This window comes from Equus caballus, chromosome 19 (genome assembly GCF_041296265.1).
Source record: "Equus caballus isolate H_3958 breed thoroughbred chromosome 19, TB-T2T, whole genome shotgun sequence".
Classification (NCBI taxonomy): Eukaryota; Metazoa; Chordata; class Mammalia; order Perissodactyla; family Equidae; genus Equus; species Equus caballus.
In genome coordinates this window covers 40495781-40515414 of record NC_091702.1, presented here as the reverse complement: position 1 = coordinate 40515414, position 19634 = coordinate 40495781, and the positions used below count along the sequence as shown (strand labels likewise).

Sequence of the window (19634 nt, the reverse complement as noted above, 5' to 3'; positions counted from 1 at the left end):
CTGGTTAAAATCGGTTTCTGCCTTTTTGGCTGGAAAGTCACAAAAGTAATGCCAAGCAGTTCTCGATGCTTCCTCTCAGGTGATACATAGTTTAAATTTGTCCTATTACTGGTGATGTTAACTTGGATTGCTTAATTCAATGGTGTCTGCCAGGTTTCTCCATTGTAAATTTACTTTTTTCCTCTTTTTAATAAATAGTTGTTTTGTTGAGAGATACTCTGAGACTACATAGATCAACCATCCTCATCAAATTTTCACCCACTAGTTTCAGTATCTGTTGACATTTCTTGGCTAGATTAATTATTATTTTGATAGTTGCCAGATGGTGATTTTCTGGTTTAATCTTTCCTTATACATTAACTAATTGCCATTTTACTGTAAGAAAGAACTATGTTTTCTCCTCATTTGTTTACATCATTATGGACTCATGAATTCCTATTTTATTTAATGGGTTAGAGTTCATTATTATCATTAATTACGCTAATGTTCAAACTGTTACAGATTTAGTCCACGAGAGCCCTTTAAATTGGTTTCAGTGTCTTTTTGATATGCCCTCATCATTGTGTGAGCACTTCCTTAATGGCACAACCAGATGTTCTGGCTCATGTTATACTTTTCTTGGCCCAGCCTTGTGACCAGCCATTTCTTTGTGGAACCCTGATTCTTTTTTGAGGGCAATGGAATTTAGAAACTAAAATTCAGGCACTGGATGTGCACATTATTATAGGGTTTGCACTGCTCTCAGGCCCTCTCAGAGAACAGAATTAGAGAATATATGTATAAAAATAGACAAGCAAATATATCATATATGTATGCTTTCTTATACACATACACATTTGCATCTACATTACTTCTTTATCTATTGAAAACCATTAGTTCACACTGTTGTCTCAATTCTAATCCCAATACCACAGAGTTTATCCTGGTTCTATTTTTATCTATATTTGTAATTTCCTTTCGTTGGTGAGAAACCTGGCTCTCATTGTATCTGCTTATTGCATCAATGCCCCCTTGGATGACATCCATTATCCATCACTGCTAATAGCCCTACCATCCCCCACCCTACTCCCATGTAGACTCCATTTTCACCCTGCTCCAACTCCAACATCCCATACCAGGCCATTGCCACCATGGAGTCCCTTCTCTCCCTCTTTGGCCTCTGACACCCTGCACCAGGCCATAATGAACACCCGTCCACCCTTCTTAGGCTCTAACACCCATAGCAGCCTGGGGTCCTCCATCCCCACCCTACCTAGCCCCTTGCATAAATGCTTACCTTGCTTAACCCCTTATAACTTTGGGATTGAATAAGGTAGGAAAAGGGTAAAGGAAGGCAGGAAAGCAGGAATTTTCAATTTTCTTATTATGAGTAGGAACGAGCATCTTTTCAAATGTTTAACATGCCGCTTGCATTTTGTATGTGTGAACTATCTTTAACATCTCTAGCAGTTTTCCTATACAATCTTTTGATATATCTCTCTTTTTTTAGGAACTCCTTATATATTAGGAATATTAATCTTTTGTCTGTAAGTTTCAAACATGTTTTCTGAATTTGTCATTAGTTTTTTCTTGGCTTATTTATTTATTTTTTTGCCCCACAGAGATTTTTATCTCATATAATTGAATTTGTTACTTTTTTTATTATTGTTCCAGATTTTGAATCAATGTTGAAGAATAACCTCCTTATTTTAAGTACCTTGGTTGCTTTTTCATTGATTTCCAATTTAGGTAGATGTCAGACTGTGCTTTTGTGGGAAAAAAACTGACTTGACTTTGTCTTCTCACACTTTCAGCTGGAGCCCAAGAGCTGGAATCACGCTTCCTGGTACCCGGAGATCTATTAATTCTGACAGGGAACAAAGTGCAAATGCCATGTGATGCCATCTTGATTGATGGCAGCTGTGTGGTAGATGAAGGCATGCTGACAGGTACAGTTCTAGCTCATGACTTCAGCCTCTGCTGGCTCTCCCAGGCTCCTCCTCCACGTGAATGACAATGGCAAAGCCTGTGGCTGCTGTGGGACCTTCCTATGCCCATAAATCTGACTTAACCGTCCTGTTCTGGATGATTCTGAGAGTTCAAATTAAAGCTGCTTTCTATGGGCTAAGTTTGATACAGTCATAACTTGTAGAATGTTTAGCATTTCCTTCCTGAGCAAAGGGTTATTACAACCCTGTCATTTTATCTTAGAAGATTGTAACTCATTAGATGTTTCAGGATCATCTGTGACTTTTATGTTTACTATTTGTCTATAAAATATGTCTCAGATAAACTTGGAGGGTTTGAGAACCATTAATGACATTCTGAAAGCCACAAGGTCAATTCCAAGCTCTTCCTGGCTTGGCTTGAAAATGTTGAAATGTTCATCATGCAGGATTAACCAATCTACTACTTTCAAAATATACACTGGATATTTGGAACTAACTATCTCATTTTTAAAGAGCGTGCTGGAGCTGGGAGGGACCTTAGAGGTCATTGCATCTCATAGAAATGGAAGCTGAGGTCCAGAGAGAAGTGACTTCTCAAGGTCATAGTGCTTTGAGTTCTTATTTGCATATGCATTTATGAGGAGATGTAGTGCCAACATTTCTGTGAGGGAAAGAAGAATCATAAAGTCATTTTCAGAGATGGAATGAGAGCCTGCGAATACACATTGACGTACTGTGGTTCCCATTAAAGTCCAAATTGAATCCATTTCTCCCAGGTAGACCAGAAAGGCATGAAATAGAGACAAGAACATATGTTTCCCTTGTACGTAACTTTACCGAAAAGATAAAAACTTGTGGTAGGTCAGGTTTCTTCCTCTAAGGAATACATAGATTCATAAGTCTCCTGGTACTGGAACTTTTGCAATGCCAAGTACCATTTTCCTAATGAGAGTGGCCCTAGTATGTGGGAACATCTCTCTGAAGTTATACTGCCCACTCTGCAAAGACCAGCAGAAGGTCTTAGAAGCTTTGTTTCTCAGAACAGGCCATCGTCACTTTCACAACTCCATTCTCCCTCTATATCAGCATTTCAACCCACTGCCATCTGCCCCTCCCCCTGCACTGGCAAAAGTCACCCATGTCCCACTTGCCAAATCCAATGGATTCTTTAAATTTCTCTTCTTGATGACCTCTCTGCTGCTTTTGACTACTCTGACCATCCCTTCCTTCTGAAAACTCTCTTCTCCCTGGCTTTCCAAGGCAGCACTGTCCCTCCAAGTTCTCCAACCACTGACCACACTGGTCAGCTTCCTGAACGCCTGCTCTTCCTCCATGCCCCTGCTTGTTGGTGCTGCTCAGGCGTCCTGGTCCTCTCCTCTACTCACCCTACACTTGGTCCCTAAGTAATCTTGTCTCTTCTCTCGGTCTTAATTATCATCTATAAGGTGATGAACTCTCACTAAATATCTCTGGTCAAAGACCCTCCCCTGAGCTCCGGACCCAAATAAATCTCTACCTGCCTACAAGGCATCTCAACGTGGTCATTCCACAAGGCATCCCCAACTCACAGTGACCAAAAGGTAATTCTTCCTTCCTCCTATGGTCCCTGTGTCGATAACTCACGTCATCCTCTGCTCATTCCCCAAGTCAGAAACCAGAAAGCCAGTTTAAATTCCTCTGTCCCCAGGACTTGCCAATATAAAAATCTCCCCAAGTCTTGTGGTCTCTTATGTCCTCATTTCTCAAATCCAGCACTTTATTTCTACTCCCACTGCCAGCTGCCATAGTTCAGACCTCATCTTCTCCAACTGGAGCTCTTGTGATCTTTCCTACCTGGATGTCCAGTCTCCCGCCTCACCAGGCTGCAATTCATTCTGTGTGCTGCAGGCAGAGTGCACTCCTGTGTACATAAATGTGACGTACTCTTCTGAATAGAACAGTTCAACGTCTCCCCATCCTCTTCTGCCACGAGTGCCTGTAGAAAAACAGTTATCACTTAGATATGCGCATGTAGGGCCCTCCATGCTTTGGCTCCTACACAACTCTCATGGCTCCTATTCCCCACACCCCACATTCTAGATGGCACAACTTGCTGTTCCCTAAATGGTTATTTCCAGCCTATTTTAGCATCCATGTTTCGTTTTACAATGCTCATAGCATTTTTTTTTAAAGATTTTATTTTTTTTCCCTTTTCTTTTTTTTTTTTTCTGCTTTATCTCCCCAACCCCCCACCCCCCTGCACATAGTTGTATGTCTTAGTTGCAGGTCCTTCTAGTTGTGGGACGTGGGACACCGCCTCAACGTGGCCTGACGAGCGGTGCCATGTCCGCACCCAGGATCTGAACCCTGGGCCGCCGCAGTGGAGCACGCGAACTTAACCACTCGGCCACTGAACCGGCCCCTTCTTTTTCCCTTTTCCTTCCCAAAGCCCCCCAGTACATAGTTGTATAGTCTTCGTTGTGGGTCCTTCTAGTTGTGGCATGTGGGATGCTGCCTCAGTGTGGCTTGATGAGCAGTGCCCTGTCCACGCCCAGGATTCGACCCAACAAAACCCTAGGCCGCCTGCAGCAGAACACGTGAACTTAACCACTCGACCACGAAGCCAGCCCCCAATATTCATAGCATTTTTAATATGACATTATACTTGTTTATTTACGTGTCTGTCTCCCTCTCTGGATTACAAACCTCTTAAAAACAAGACTTATGTTTCTCCTTGTATCCCCAGTACCCAGGGCTGTCCCTGCCACATGGCAGGCTCACAACAAATGTCTGCTGTATGATGAGAGAGTATATGCATGATTTAAATGAGTGAAGGGACCCCACCTCACAGGATGAGATGCTTGTTTTCTGTAGGAGAAAGTATTCCAGTCACTAAAACTCCGTTACTCAAGATGGATGGCTCTGCGCCCTGGAAAACACAGAGTGAAGCAGATTACAAGCGACACGTCCTCTTCTGTGGCACGGAAGTTATCCAGGCCAAGGGAGCTTGTTCCGGGACCGTGAGAGCCGTGGTCCTGCAGACTGGTTAGTTAGCATTTCCTACTTCATTTTATTTTAATGAAATATTTTCGCTTAGTTTGTCTAATGCCTTAAATTTATTAGGTAAAGAGCAGTCTTTAGATAACAAATTAAATGTGTTAAATTTATATATTTTAAATGTGAATTGAACTATGGCAGATGCCTTTTAGTAAAAATAACACTGATGACAATAATTACTATTTATGGGGGCCGGCCTGGTGGTGCAGGAGTTAAGTTCGCGCGTTCTGCTTTGGCAGCCCAGGGTTCACCGGCTCAGGTCCACTGGATGTGGACCTATGAACCACTTGTCAAGCCATGCTGTGGTAGGCCTTCCACATATAAAGTAGAGGACAATGGGCACGGATGTTAGCTCAGGGCCGGTCTTCCTCAGCAAAAAGAGGAGGATTGGCAGTAGATGTTAGCTCAGGGCTAATCTTTCTCAAAAAAAGAATATAAGAAAAAAAAGTACTGTTTTTGTGCTTTGTAGTTTATAAACTATTTGCACCTATCAAACCAGCAGAACAAAGACGCCTACTGTCTCTGCTTTGTACACAAATAGGCTAGGGCTCACACAATTCAAGTGAACTTAGAAAAATCACACAGCCAGTAACTGACAGAACTGGACCTAGAACTCAGGTCTTCTAACCCCAAATCCCAACTTCTTTCTAGGCAGGACTAGAAACTGAAAACTTGACACTAAGAAGCATTTGAAATTGAATCCAGGGGCTGGCTCGGTGGCACAGCAGTTAAGTGTGCACGGCCCCGGGTTCACCAGTTTGGATCCCGGGTGTGGACATGGCACCTCTTGGCAAAAGCCGTGCTGTGGTAGGCGTCCCACATATAGAGTGGAGGAAGATGGGCATGGATGTTAGCTAAGGGCCAATCTTCCTCAGCAAAAAGAGGAGGATTGGCAGTAGTTAGCTCAAGGCTGATCTTCCTCAAAAAAAAAAAAAAGAAAAGAAAAGAAATTGAATCCATCAGTGTTTACTGGGCCATTTAAATTTAAATTCAAGTGAATTATGTGTGTGTGTGTGCACATGCGTGGGCACATGTGTGCGTGTGCATTCCTGAGTCTCCTTAAAATGAAGCTATATTTGGAAAAGCTGTGCTCTGCCTCCAGTATGGTGCTTTCCTATCTCTGGGCTGCACTGGCTTTGGAAGCAGAGGGAAGGCAGGCCAGAGAGTGATAAGCCCTGAAATAGGTAAGATATTTCCATCCTAGTGCCTAGGTATTTGCCCAATTATTCTTTAACTGTGTTTGGGTTTAAACACTGTTTACATATCTCTAGAGAAAATGAAGGCAATGTTGAGGTTTAGAGGAATGCTGGCAGTAAGATTTGTCGACCTGAGAGTGTGGGGTGTGTTTTTGCCACTTCAGGATTCAACACTGCAAAGGGAGACCTTGTGAGGTCCATTCTCTACCCCAAGCCGATGAATTTTAAGCTCTACAGGGACGCCATCAGGTTCCTCCTGTGCCTCGTAGGGACGGCCACCATTGGCATGGTCTATACATTGTGCGTCTACGTGCTCAGCGGGGTAAGCTGCTTCTCTTCTTTTATTACATGCACGCATACGCTCACCTACGTGGATTTTATACTCTGAGTGCTGACCTTAATCTAAGGCATGGTTTACAAACCTGGAACACAAAGCCAAATACTGAAATTTGCTTTTATATTCCCAGCTCCCCAATACAAGCAATTGATCACGAAGTTCCATAATAACAATCAGATCAAGTGGGATAAAACACTTTGTTTGTTGAGATATCAACATGTCTCCTCTTGCACACTTTTCCTTACACAATTTTTTCATTTTCAATCTGAGAATATATTTATTCCAATCACGTAATACTTTGTCGCTGTTAAGTGAGGAATTTTAAATACACCTAGATACCCATTGTTGGTGAGGTCATGACAAACTGGTACATTGTTCTCTGGGGGTAACCCTATGAATTGTTACAAGCCTTTTCATTGCATGTTGGCAAAATATATTGAGGGCCATAAACGTGTTCATACCTTTTATACCCATATTTGACCCATTCATACCATTTCTAGGAATTTAAACAAACAAAAAATGTCATATGTGCAAAGCTGTTCATGACTGGTTTATCTTCGACAGCTAAAGAGTGACTTCATCTTCCAGGAACCTCTCCAGGAGGTGGTGAAGAAAGCCCTTGATGTTATCACCATCGCAGTTCCTCCCGCTCTACCTGCTGCTCTGACCACTGGCATTATCTATGCCCAGAGGAGGCTCAAGAAGAGAGGCATCTTCTGCCTCAGTCCCCAGAGGATCAATGTATGTGGGCAATTAAACCTTGTCTGCTTTGACAAGGTATGTGTGTTTCATCCTCATTCTCATCCCCATTTCTATCATCGTTATTGTCATGTTTAGGTAATTTACACTCTTGTGAAGCAGGAAACATAGGATGTGGCTACCTGACTTCATTTTATCTCTGATTGGATGTGTGATCTAGGAAAGACACATCTCTTGAGCACTGAGATTCCAAGGTTGAGAGAAGGGAGAGTAGGTACTGAATAGGTCAATCTTTTAGGGTCCTTCCAGCTCCAATATTCTATGAAACACAACTAATTAAAATAGCATTCTGTCCCTCTATAGTCAAAACCCTCACACAAACAACAAAATTTAAACCTTTTTGATTTAGGGATATTGCTGTATCCCATATGCCAAGAATATTGCCTGACACATAATCAGTGCTGAATAAATATTTATTGAGTTAATGAATGAATAAAAAATTAAGAGTTTATTTAGCTGTATCTTACTATGAGACTTGGTTACAATAAAGCCCCAATCAAACCCTTACTGTATTTTCCCATCTGCAGTATATGGCTTAAAATTCTCCTTGATTTTACACCAGTTACTCCCAAACAGCCTCTTCATCTCCCTTCTCTTGAATGTATCTTCTAGTCTGTACACACATGTGCTGGGGTGAAGATGGGCATGAACGGCTCTTTTGTGGCTGGGTCTTAATTTATAAAGGCGACTGAGCGATGGAAGGGGGAGATCAGTGCCATTGAAAGAAAAGTTTAATGTTGTGTACAGTTCCCCTAGACAGAAGAGGCATGGCTCACCATGCAGGGCCACAGGGGGAACGTGAAGTTTTGATCAGAAACAAAGCAGGAGCCATGGAAGTGCTTAGGCAATGGCCTTTGTTGGGGTTTCTGCAGGAGGCAAGGCAGGGCAGGGTAAACAGCGATGATTGGCTAGTTTGAATGATTTCGGTGAGCTTTGAACTGTAGAGGTGGTCTCTAGTTGTCTGATACCTGGCCCTAGGTTGTTGAAGGCAGAGAAATACTGTCTCCTGGGGAATAAGGCCAGATAGAGGAGGTATGGCTCCCGACTGGACTGGTTAGTTTCCGTATCAAAGACATACTATTGGCTGAGTCTCAAAGAGGCAGTCTCTCTCCAGTCAGAAAGGCTTTTTAAGATGTCAAAACATTATAACATACAGAAAACTCAAAAACATATACAGTAAAAGGGCATTGTAGGCAGGTGAATATGGGCAAAAGCGTGGAGTCAGGACAGCAATAGAGCATGGTTTTGACCGGAGTAGGACATTAGTAATGGGAGAGGGTGTTTGTAGACCTTGATGTTTGACTAAGAAATTTTTACATTCTCTTTAGGCAGTGGGGAATTGTTGAAGGTGTTTTTTCTTTTTTTTATCATTGCTTTACTTTTTCTTAATATATTTGTTTATTGTGGTAAAATATATGTAACATAAAATTTATCATTTTAACCATTTTTAAGTAGCTTTAAGTGTATTCACATTGTTGTGCAACCATCACCACCATCCATCTCCAGAACTTTTGCCATCTTCCCAAACTGAAACTTTGTACCCATTAAACCACACATTGAAGATTTTGATAGCAGAGAACTAATGGGACTCAGAGTTGTGTTTTATAATTACTGCAATATCAGAGAGATGTACCAAGATTGGAAGGTTAACACAGTTCTTGCCACCATTTCAATATTATTTTGTGATCAAACTAGCATCATAAGGAAAGAAGTTCTACTTATGGGATCATCTCATCTTGGACTTGGAAAAAGAAACAGGGGTGGGAGAGATAATTGTGACATGAATTTAAATAAAAAACAAGTAATAATTATGAGAATTAGCATTATTGTCAGCTCTTGCTCTATGCCGGACGTCAAATTAAGCACTTTATTTGTATTACCTCATTCACCCTCTACGAGTATCATGATGTTACAGATAAAGGCTCTGATATTTAGAGGGATCAGATAATTTGCCTGGGTTACCCCGCTGGGTTTTAACCCAGTCCAAGCTCTTCAGCATTATACTGCACTGAGAGAAATTCCAATAAGCACCTTTTTACCACATAGGTGTCAGATAGCAAATAATTTCCTTAGAACAGTAAAAAATTCTACTCCTATGATTTATTTCTGATGATACTTTTGACTTCTACTATGAAAACTGGACTCACCCATTTTATAGCTCTTACAGCCTTACCTGGGACTTTCCCATCCATTTGGTCTACATAGATCCTCAAAACAAGCCTCTGAAATATGTCAGGCAGATACTGTTTTCTTCCTTATATCGCACAGAACACTAAAATTCAAAGAGATTAAGTGCCAGCTTGTCACACAACTGGTATGCGCTCATCAAAGTTTCTGCCCAGGACTCCAGAAGCCCACCATATTGTGTCCGTCCTTGAAGAGCTGATCTTGATAATATGATTGTGACACATATTTACCTTATTACTCATCACTATGGGGCTGCTGGATCTTCAGGGTCAACTGGTGCTCGTTTCTGTTTAGACAGGCACCTTAACAAGAGATGGCTTGGACCTCTGGGGAGTCGTGCCCTGTGACAAGAATGGGTGAGTACTTTGGACTAAAGGCATTTAGTTTCGCTTTTCCCAGAACTCTGTGTTTTCTCTTGAAAACTAATCATGGAGAGATCCTGCCATTGGCTTTAGTGAGCAGTGGTTGCTGGAGTATTTTCCTTTAATTTCTTCTCTTGAATATTTCCGAGTCTCACTAAAGCATGCATATTTCCGCCCACTCCAGCCCTGCCCCATGCCACTCACAAACCTAGGAGATGAAGGGGTGTTTTGACACTGCATTCAAATCCTTGCTCGAATGTAATGTGTTGTTAGCATATTAGTCAGGGGCCTGAAATTGGCCCAGGGTCCCTAATTTTGATGATACCACGACATTGTCCTTCAGGGAGGTGACATTCCTAGTACAAACTGAAGGCTTTCTGTGTGCTAGGGGGAAGAACACTGCACTGACTTGTGTGCGCTGAATTTCAGGAAGAGGAACAGCTGTGGACCCGTGGCTAGTGTACTCCTTTGCCTCGGGATTCTAGTTCTGGGAACTCCACCTTCTGGCTGCCAGAAACCCCCCTTTTCTGGCCAGAGAAGACTCAGTTTGGGTAGATTTCAGCTTGGTGTGGTGGATGTACACATCCCTCTGCTGGGGCCCTCTTGTGGCCATGAATGAGTTTGTTTCTCTGCCTGCTTTTTCTCTCCCCTGCAGCTTCCAATGTGATCAGAACAGGAAGAATTTGACATTATTTCATTTTTTAATGAAAATACTTCCCTTTCACACTTACAACCTAAATCACAAAGCGTCTTATACATAGAAGATACATTGTGGTTCCTGCATAATGCAGAAGACATAGACATAGAATTTGTCCATAAAATATTTTAATCATATATATTTAATACATTTTCATATTAAAATATAATTTATAAACAAGTCTATTTCCTGGGTTAAAAGATTACTCCTGATGCTTCTAACCACTTTAGTCTCCAGATTAAGTCACTTATAAGGGTTAAACTTTCTAAAGTTATTTTCATTTTCCCTTGAAGATAGATTGGATGTATACCTGGTCTCTTTGTTCATGAGTATTTTTCTGTTTTAACTTCTACAAAAAGTGTATGCATTTATTCCAATATGTGAGCATCCTGAGGGCGGTCTCTGTCGTATTCACCTTTGTGTCCCTATTACGTAGCCCAATATCAGGCACACACAGCAGACGCACAGTAAATGTTCATCTGAAATGAACTAAATACCTTCCATCTTTTGAATGCTCTTCCACTTACTGAATTGTCATCATATTTTTCACAAGACTTTTGAAACTTTCTATTTCTAAGAGTGACTTGTCAACTTTAAATAAAAACAGTTGATACAATATTTAGGTGATTGACTAATTAATTAATTAGGCCTACCACTCTCCCTTCCTCTCTCTCTCTCTCCCTTCCTTCCATCCTTAAAAAGGTCAAAGTTGGCTTCAAATGACTAAAAGAGAAATTTAAAGTTTAAAAAAAACTTGGCAAATTTAATGAGCAAAATGAGAGAAAAAAGATTCAATTCTAGCCAAGAAGTCAGCACCTGACTTACAGACTATTAAATATCTTCTTGTGAAAGGTGAGCCCATCTCTAATAATTCATAACTTCCAAAAAATGGCCTGCCCAATGTGCCAGATACTTCAAGAACCATCAGAAGGCTATTTGGCTACCTGGGCTTGATAAATCATAACCTTCAAACAAAAATCCAAGGACAGGGATGATAGAAAGTTTTATATATCTGTTGTGCAAATCAATCTGGCTTGATCCTCAAGAACTCAGAATTACATAGTCAGAATTCTTACTGATGACTGTGAGTGTGCCATCTTTAAAATAAGATTTTTCTCCCCCCGATCTGTGTTTGCTTTTTGGTTTGAGCTTAAATGTCTGTGTTAATCATGCTGCAGGTGATCACTTCCTTTTAGATGTTCACTAAAATACCAGGTGACATGTTGTAAACTGCTAAGATAACTCGATCTTTCGATATGTAATAATAGATATGATCAACAGAGTGGGTAATCAGCCAAGAGGTTTTTGAACTCTTTTTGAACTTGAATGAGGCAGCCAGGAAGAAATAAGGCTGAATTATGAGTCAACACTGTGATGTATATGCTTTCAAGAACAAAAGACTAGAGCAAACTAAGGCTGTATTTAAAGAAATGCAGTGTCCACGTCGTGGGAAATAATAGTCTGATCCTGGAGATGTCATTTTAAGACAAACCACGACAAATAAAAACTTTTCCAAGCAAGAGAACTAGGAAGGTGAGAGGTCTAGAAACTGCATGTTGGAGGCACGGCTACAGGTTCCTGTGGAACCCCAGAGAAAGGGGGGATCAAAAGGGAAAAGAGCCAGGCTGGTCCACAAATCTGAGAGAAGCGGCCATGTGGAGCAGGGAGAGTAAGCAGATTCTGACTAGCTCGAAGAAGCAGATTTTGCCTCGGTTCAGGAAGCACTTTCTGGCACTCAGAGGTCCTCCAAATAGGATGGGCTGCTTTGTGAACCACCTACTGTGCTACACATTTAAGAAGGGACTGACAACAAGGTTACAGAGGACACCCCTCCAGCGGACCCGAGGCCAAACTTGATGACTTCAACTCTGGATTAGTGAAAGAACCCTGATTACGACATTTGAGTTGTATCTCAGTGGGTTTTAGATGAAGCCACTTTCTATAGGAAGCGATGGGGATGATGGCTGCCATATTGACACTAGATGCCAGGGTGGAAGAGGGGGATGTTGCAAAACATTCTCAAAGATGTTTTTTAAAGTTCCTTTCTTTATCATTATGGTCTTTCGGGGTTCCAGTAACCAACTCACTCATTTATTCACTCATACATTTGCTGACTGTCTACTGTGGACCAAACATCAGACATGTTGGGGAGAGGGCTATGGAAGACACAGCCCCGTCCTGAAGGATTCATTGAGGGAGAGACACACATACACAAAGAGCTATAGTGGGAACTAGCCTGTTCTGTCTCACAGCATTGGAAATGAAGTGGTCTGGAAGTTGGGGTGGGAGTGGATGTGGTTAGAACTAAGGGTGATACTTCTAGTTCTTTCCATACCTCTGGAATTAAATCATGGCCAGAGAAAGGGTAAGGAAAAAGAGGGAAGAAAGAACTTGAAAGAATCTCAGAGACTTTTCTCATACTCAATGAACTTATGTAAGGATGATGGCCGAATGAAGCACTGTTAATTCGGGGGATTAGAGAGTAGTCACGTAATGTAACAAAGCATGTTAAACCACTCTTTAAAAAGATAGTCACCTCCAGAAGCTCCATTTTGGCCCGGGAGAATAGGATTGAAACTCTTTCTATTTTCTTCTTTAGCTTCCAGGAAGTCCATAGCTTTGCCTCGGGCAGGGCTTTGCCATGGGGCCCACTGTGTGCGGCCATGGCCAGCTGCCACTCTCTGATTCTTCTAGATGAGACCATCCAGGGAGACCCTCTGGACCTCAAAATGTTTGAAGCCACCACCTGGGTAAGCCTCTGCTCTGCAGAAACTCTAAGAACTCTCTTCAATGCCAGAGCAACACAGGTTTTATTACAGCTATTCAATACTTATAAAATGTGAAGTCCCCACTATAGTGTATGTAGCAGTGAGGGGTAAATCATGTAAGCCTGGTTTTCTTCTCCGCACAATGTATCTCTGTGGTAGGATTATTGTGAGGATTAAATGGGATGATGCATTAAAAAAAAATCCCTGATACTGTGCCTGGCACATATTACAGGCTCAATAATATTAATATAATTGTAATTATTATATAATTATTTCCAACTCTTTAGACTGTAGTAGGAATAATGTCTGGTTTCAAAATTTTCTAGAACATAAGGATGAGGAAACATCACTGTCACCAGTGGTTAGGATAATTTATTGTGACTAGGAGTTTTATTCTTACTCATTTAGTATTGATTTTGTTTCCAAGGCTGGAAACAATAAAAAAGAAAACCATGAGAGCTTTTGTTGAAACTTCGAAGTTGATTTAAGAGCAAATGTTGTTGTTCAGGACGAGGAATATGGCTCTCCCGGTTCTAGTTTTGGTTCTGCTCTAACTGACTGCTTGATCCTGGGAGGTCATCTCTCCTGTGGGGACTTTGGCTTCCTTGACCTTAGAATGAGGGCATTGAATTAGACCCGCAGCGTTCACATAAAACAAAACAAAAAAGCCAGAATCTTTGCTTAAAAGGAAATCTTATTCAGAAGAACCCTATAAAACACAAATAATTGGAGTTGCTCTGGTTGAGAGCGCATTTGAGGAGTAAAGGTGAAACTTCAGGGCACACATCCCCACCTACTTAGCCACAAGCCCATCACCACCCCCTGTAGCCTGGTGCAGCTCTGGACCCCCACGATACATGTGTGAGACCTGCTGAAGGAGACTGTCCTTAGGATCCTTTCCAGCTCTACTAGGGCATGGTTCTGTAGCCATCTGATGTAACTTTGCCATTCTTTCTGGGTTACTATCTCTGTATCTTTAGGTAGGGATTGCAATTTCCTCTCTCAGATTTTTTCAGCCACTCAGTGAGATGGCTACAAAGCATTTTGACATCTCTGGTTCAGAAGGTTCCTTTGTTTATAATTTAGGGTCATTATTATAGCAATTAGCTAGCCTTGGTGGTCTAGGTTTGTTTCCTGGTCAGGGAACCACCTACCTGTTTGTCACTTGTCACACTGTGGTGGCTGTTGTGTTGCTATGATGCTGAAAGCTATGCCACTGGTATTTCAAACACCAACAGTGTCACCCATGGTGGACAAGTTTCAGCAGGGTTTATGGACTAGATAGACTAGGAAGAAGGATCTGGCCACTCACTTCCCAAAAAATTGACTATGAAAACCCTATGAATAGCAGCGGAGCATTGTCTGATAGAACACCGGATGGTGAGAGGATGGCACAAAAAGACTGGGCAGGGTTGTGCTCTGCTGTACACAAGGTTGCTAAGAGTTGGAATCCACTCGACAGTGCTAACAACGACAAATTACAGCAATTACGGAGTGTTTCCTGAACATTAACCATGTACATCACAGTCCCTGCCCTGCTGCACATTGAGGACCATCCATCCAAATTAGACAGAGAGGGAGAGCTGGAGGAGCACTGAACTCCAGGAAAAGAAAGACAGTAAGGTGCTTGCCTCACACACAATAAATCTGGCTATTCATGTGCACTATTTTCAAGTTAAGCTCTTCAGAAATGAGAATGAGCCTTTATACAGCACATTCCAACAGAGAAAGCAGGACAAATTGCATGAATAATTCAGAAGTGTCTGCCCTTCAAGTTCTGCAGCATTTCTAACGCACTATTTTTTTCTGTGGTGAAATAAGGCTGGTTCACCTCCGTCTAGCTGAGGGGAGAGACGCCGAGAAAACATTGATTGGTGTGAGGATTTTCTCAAGGGGAGGATTTGAGCATAGTATCAGTGGATGAACAAGGAATAAATCCCTACAATGAAATATCCTATTTGTGAAATAGGAAATGGCTACTTCTGGGGACGATTTCCATGTGAAAGGAGTACCGGCCCACGCCATGGTAGTTAAGCCCTGCAAAACAGCCAGCCAGGTAAGCCTTGCCTGCTATCTACCCCACCACACCCAAACTCAAAGGGAAGCTTCCCTCACATCCATGATTTTGAAAGGTCACAGGTGTGTTTCCGTTGAATTCCACATGTGGAATTGGTGAAACCTTGTTTCCCTTATTTGCTAAAATAAGGATCGAGGGAGGAGGAGTTAATTCCCAATAGTCAGAAGCTATGTCGATGTGTCCCTCTCTCTTCCCCGTCCCTCAACCAGGTACCAGTGGAAGGAATTGCAATCCTGCATCAGTTCCCATTTTCATCAGCACTGCAGAGGATGACAGTCATTGTTCAAGAGATGGGGGGTGACCGGATGGCTTTTATGAAAGGTGCACCAGAGAAGGTGGCCAGCTTTTGCCACCCTGAGACAGGTAAGTGAATAGACTTGTATTACAACTGGAAAATCTGTATTTCCAGCTCAAATATGTGCCTTCAGCACTTGATCTATGAATCCTATTGCCTACTGGTCATTGCCAATTGGGTGACTCATTGGCATCCCAAACTCAGTACCAAAATCAAGCCTCTCTTTCTCACTTCCTATGTTTCTCATCTTGGTGAATGGTACCAACATTCCCACCCTTACCCCTAGTTTAGGACTTTCCCCTGATTCCTACCTCTATCTTAGTGCCTTTATCTGTTCAATTGCTGATCCATGGCCCTGTCACGCTGTTAGCTCAGGTTCTCATCATCCCTCCGCTGGCTCACTTCAATAGTTGATAAATTGACCCCTGCCCTCAATCTCCCCTATGCTGATTCACCCTTCATACTGTGACCAGATTGGTTTTCCCATCACATAGCTTAACTATTTTGTCACTTTCCTGCTTTTATTCTTCTGGTTGCTTCGCATAGGGGCCAGGATAATCTCAAACCTGTTTAGGATCATATATATGGGCTTCATGATCTGTCGCTTATCAAACTTTCCGCATATGCCTTACCACTCCTCTCCTCACATTCTGTGCTTCCCCTGAGCTGAACTAACTACTCAAGGAATGCTGAGTCTGTGCCTATGCACGTGATGCTCCCTGAGCCAAAATGCCCATTCCCTTCCTTCATCTAACCACCTTCTCCCAGTCTGCTATATGCACACTAAGTACTTCCATAGCAGCTGCAATTGCTCAGATCATAGTATTGATTGTATTACTAGCCTTCCAGCCTTTACCCCACTGGACAGAAATCCTCAGGGCAGGGCCTACAGTTCAATCTCTGCAGAGCCAGAGCCAATGACTGACAGAGAATAGACTCTCAATAAATGTTCACTGATTAAACTAGAGAAAAAAGAATTATACCCCTTTTCCAGCCTTTTTCTTTCTTTCTTTCTTTGTTTTTTTTTTTTTTTGAATGCCTCCCTCTCATTTTGGCTTCACTGGATCCCACAATGTCAACCCTGGCAATGTATGTTTAGTGTTCCCACTGACTTGTTTGTGTACCTTTTTAGAGGTACGTTTTCTTGGACAACAGTTGGATCTGGTTGTAAAAAATTTCTATGCTAGTAATAGCTGAGTAAATTTTACATGCTAATCTTGTGTTATTTTCTGAACAGTACCAACTACTTTTGTTAGTGAACTTCAGATTTACACGACACAGGGCTTCCGGGTCATAGCGCTGGCCTACAAAAAGCTGGAAATGGACCACCACACCACTGCCTTGATGAGGTAAGTGGAGAGGATTTTGATAAAGCAGAATGGTTTTGTGGGAAGATGCACCAGACTGGGCAGCGGACACAGAAACATAGCGTGCTGGATTTGCGTGCATGAAATGTTTTGAACTTGGTAAACAAGGATGTAGTCATCCCTTCTCTTCCTAAATCACAAAGCTGATATGAACAGTGACTGGGAGAATTCATGAGTAATAGCTGTATAAACTGTAAACTACCATGTGATTGTAAAACTTTGTGAAAACAGACCTATAAATATAACAATGCTTCAGAGAGGTTGAAATTGTGGTCGTGCCCTCATTTTGAACTAAATATAGGTAGCTAATCTTTCATTGTAGTTGGTGAGTTAGTTGAAAGTTAGGAAACATTTGTCTGAAAAAATTCTTGATAAGAAATATACAACTTAATATAACAAATAAATATAGCTTGGACTTACATAATCTAGGTAGCATTTGTGGAAAAACAAGAAAAGCTTCAGAGGGGCCCTTCTACAGAAAGTTTTGATAGGTATAGATTAATAGGGATGTTCAAAGGCTGAAATGGACTGGAGTGTTTATTAGTTCAAATCTATTCGTTGTTTTATTTTCCACCGTTTTTAGGCTATCATGTTTATTTCACCTTCAATGCCATGTCCAATACCCTATACCACCCACTATTAGTAACACTGCTATGGAGATTATCAAGGCTTATATTGTTATTTAGGATTTTAAATTTGGAAGGTCTAACATATTTGTGTTCAATCCTGTCAGACTCAACCCTCTCTTCTTGTGACTATATTTTGTACCGCGTCCTTTAACATACTAAAATAAAATTCATGTGTAACGTGATCTGTACGTATTCTCTGTAAAAAATAAATAGAGTGCCCTTCTATATAGTAAAAATAAAAGGAAAAAATGCAATGAATTACAAGAAGGAATGGTTCAATGAAGTTTCTGCTGACTCCACTAAAACAAAATGAAACAATATATTGCTTGCACCTGTGTGTAGAGTCATTCCAGCCACAACTAGGAACGCAGACTGACACAGGTGTGCCAGACACCGGAATCTCAAATACTGCCAGCACTCTTGCTGCCAGTGTGGTGACTCTGTGAAGTGGTTCAAAACTCTTCGTAAAACTGAATAAAACAGTACAATCTTTTCTCAACTTATGTGGTAGTTACATTCCTGGAAAATTCAATGGAATATTGAAAATGTGCAAAAATACGTTGTATTTATATGTAAAACAGAGGTAGGGGAAGTATACACAATTTTACATGTGTTTAACATAATATAGTAGTATTATACGTACTGTAATAATACAGTACACTATCTAGTCCAATGTAAACAATGTAGGCCTGTACTGGCTTAGGAAAGTATAAACAATTTTCAGCGTCCACGAATGTCCTGTAAAATATTCAAAAGGCACGTGGGATGCAGAATAATTCTTCACTGTGCATTGGTCAATGCAGAAAATCTTACATAGGTGTCTAAAACGTTTCCCGAATGTCCTCTAGAGGCGGTACCACCCCTCCTGAGAATGACTGATGTGTCCCAACCCTGTCGCTTCGTGGATGGGCAGTGAGGCCCAGAGGGGGAGTCACTCATCTGAAGTCCCTGAGTATTGGATTCCTGGCCTTATTGGCCCACTCTCCCTGAGGCCAGCTTAATGTGACCCTTAAAACTTTGGCTATTACAATTCTGGATAGTCGTTGTAGTTTACTCAACTCTGGTCACTCAAGTCAGAGGGCTAAGAGTGAACTTTGAGACTGGATGTCACATGTTAAAGAAGAGGAAACGTGGGTCCAGGGAAGGGATGTGGGGATGGAAGGAACTGGGGATGGAAGGTAGTTTCCTGAGAGCCTGTTGACAGGGATACATCAAGAATCTGGCCACTATGCTGCTGCTTCTGATGATTGTAATAAAATATTTGCAAATCTACAAGTTTCAGACTCATGGCCTTCAAGCTTGCGTGTGTAACAAAGCACTCCTGGTGGAGGCCCATGAGCAATAGGGAATGGTGAGGGCTGCGGCACACAGGAGAGTACGTGACCTGGCCAAAGTCATTGAAATTCCAAGTTTTCAAAATCCGGTAAGGTCTAAACACAAGTTCACTAATAGGATCTGATCTTAGGTTCTCAATTTGCCCCTCCTGTATTAAAGCCACATCACCACTACTCATGGCCAAGTTAGTTTACCTAACCTTTACTAAACCTTGGTTAGAGCAGAACACTCTCTCTGGGGTGTGTGTGTGTGTGTGCGCGCACGTGTGGTTACTCAGAGTGCTTCCAGCACTGATATCATAATTTCTTTGAGTGTTCTTGGCCTGCTTTATGCATATTTCATCCTTTAATAATCACATGGATTTTAAGAACATGAGATATAATCACAGGGATGACAATGCTTGTTCGTATTAGATGCCCCACTCCTTGTTATTTTTGGACGCTTCAGGAGGAGGTATAACATCTATGTAGGAAGCAGGAAAAGATAGGATGCAATTCCAAGTTGCAGAGCTTAAGACCTCTCAAGGGACTACTTCTGTTTATTTCCTGGCTCAGATTGAATACGTGTGAAAAGAAGAATCATATCATGTTAGAGCTAGAAGAGACTCTGGAGATTCATTAATTTCACCACCTTCTTCTACAAAAGAAGAAATAGGCTGACA

General features: G+C 41.6%; 1 protein-coding gene across 8 annotated transcripts in view; it reads left to right on the top strand.

Annotated features, from left to right (window-relative positions):
* ATP13A4 (ATPase 13A4) overlaps positions 1-19634 on the top strand; it is a 127670-nt gene that overhangs the window by 69951 nt on the left and 38085 nt on the right. For 4 of the 8 annotated variants that reach the window (XM_014732819.3, XM_023623507.2, XM_023623508.2 and 1 more), the window contains 9 exons: positions 1794-1928; positions 4782-4952; positions 6325-6482; positions 7062-7274; positions 9738-9799; positions 13102-13252; positions 15240-15326; positions 15557-15710; positions 16880-16991. In XM_014732819.3, coding sequence (XP_014588305.2) covers positions 1794-1928; positions 4782-4952; positions 6325-6482; positions 7062-7274; positions 9738-9799; positions 13102-13252; positions 15240-15326; positions 15557-15710; positions 16880-16991 — 1243 coding nt within the window. The remainder of the gene's footprint in view (positions 1-1793; positions 1929-4781; positions 4953-6324; positions 6483-7061; positions 7275-9737; positions 9800-13101; positions 13253-15239; positions 15327-15556; positions 15711-16879; positions 16992-19634) is intronic. The other 4 variants (XM_005601890.4, XM_070242704.1, XM_070242703.1 and 1 more) reach the window with 1 other exon arrangement.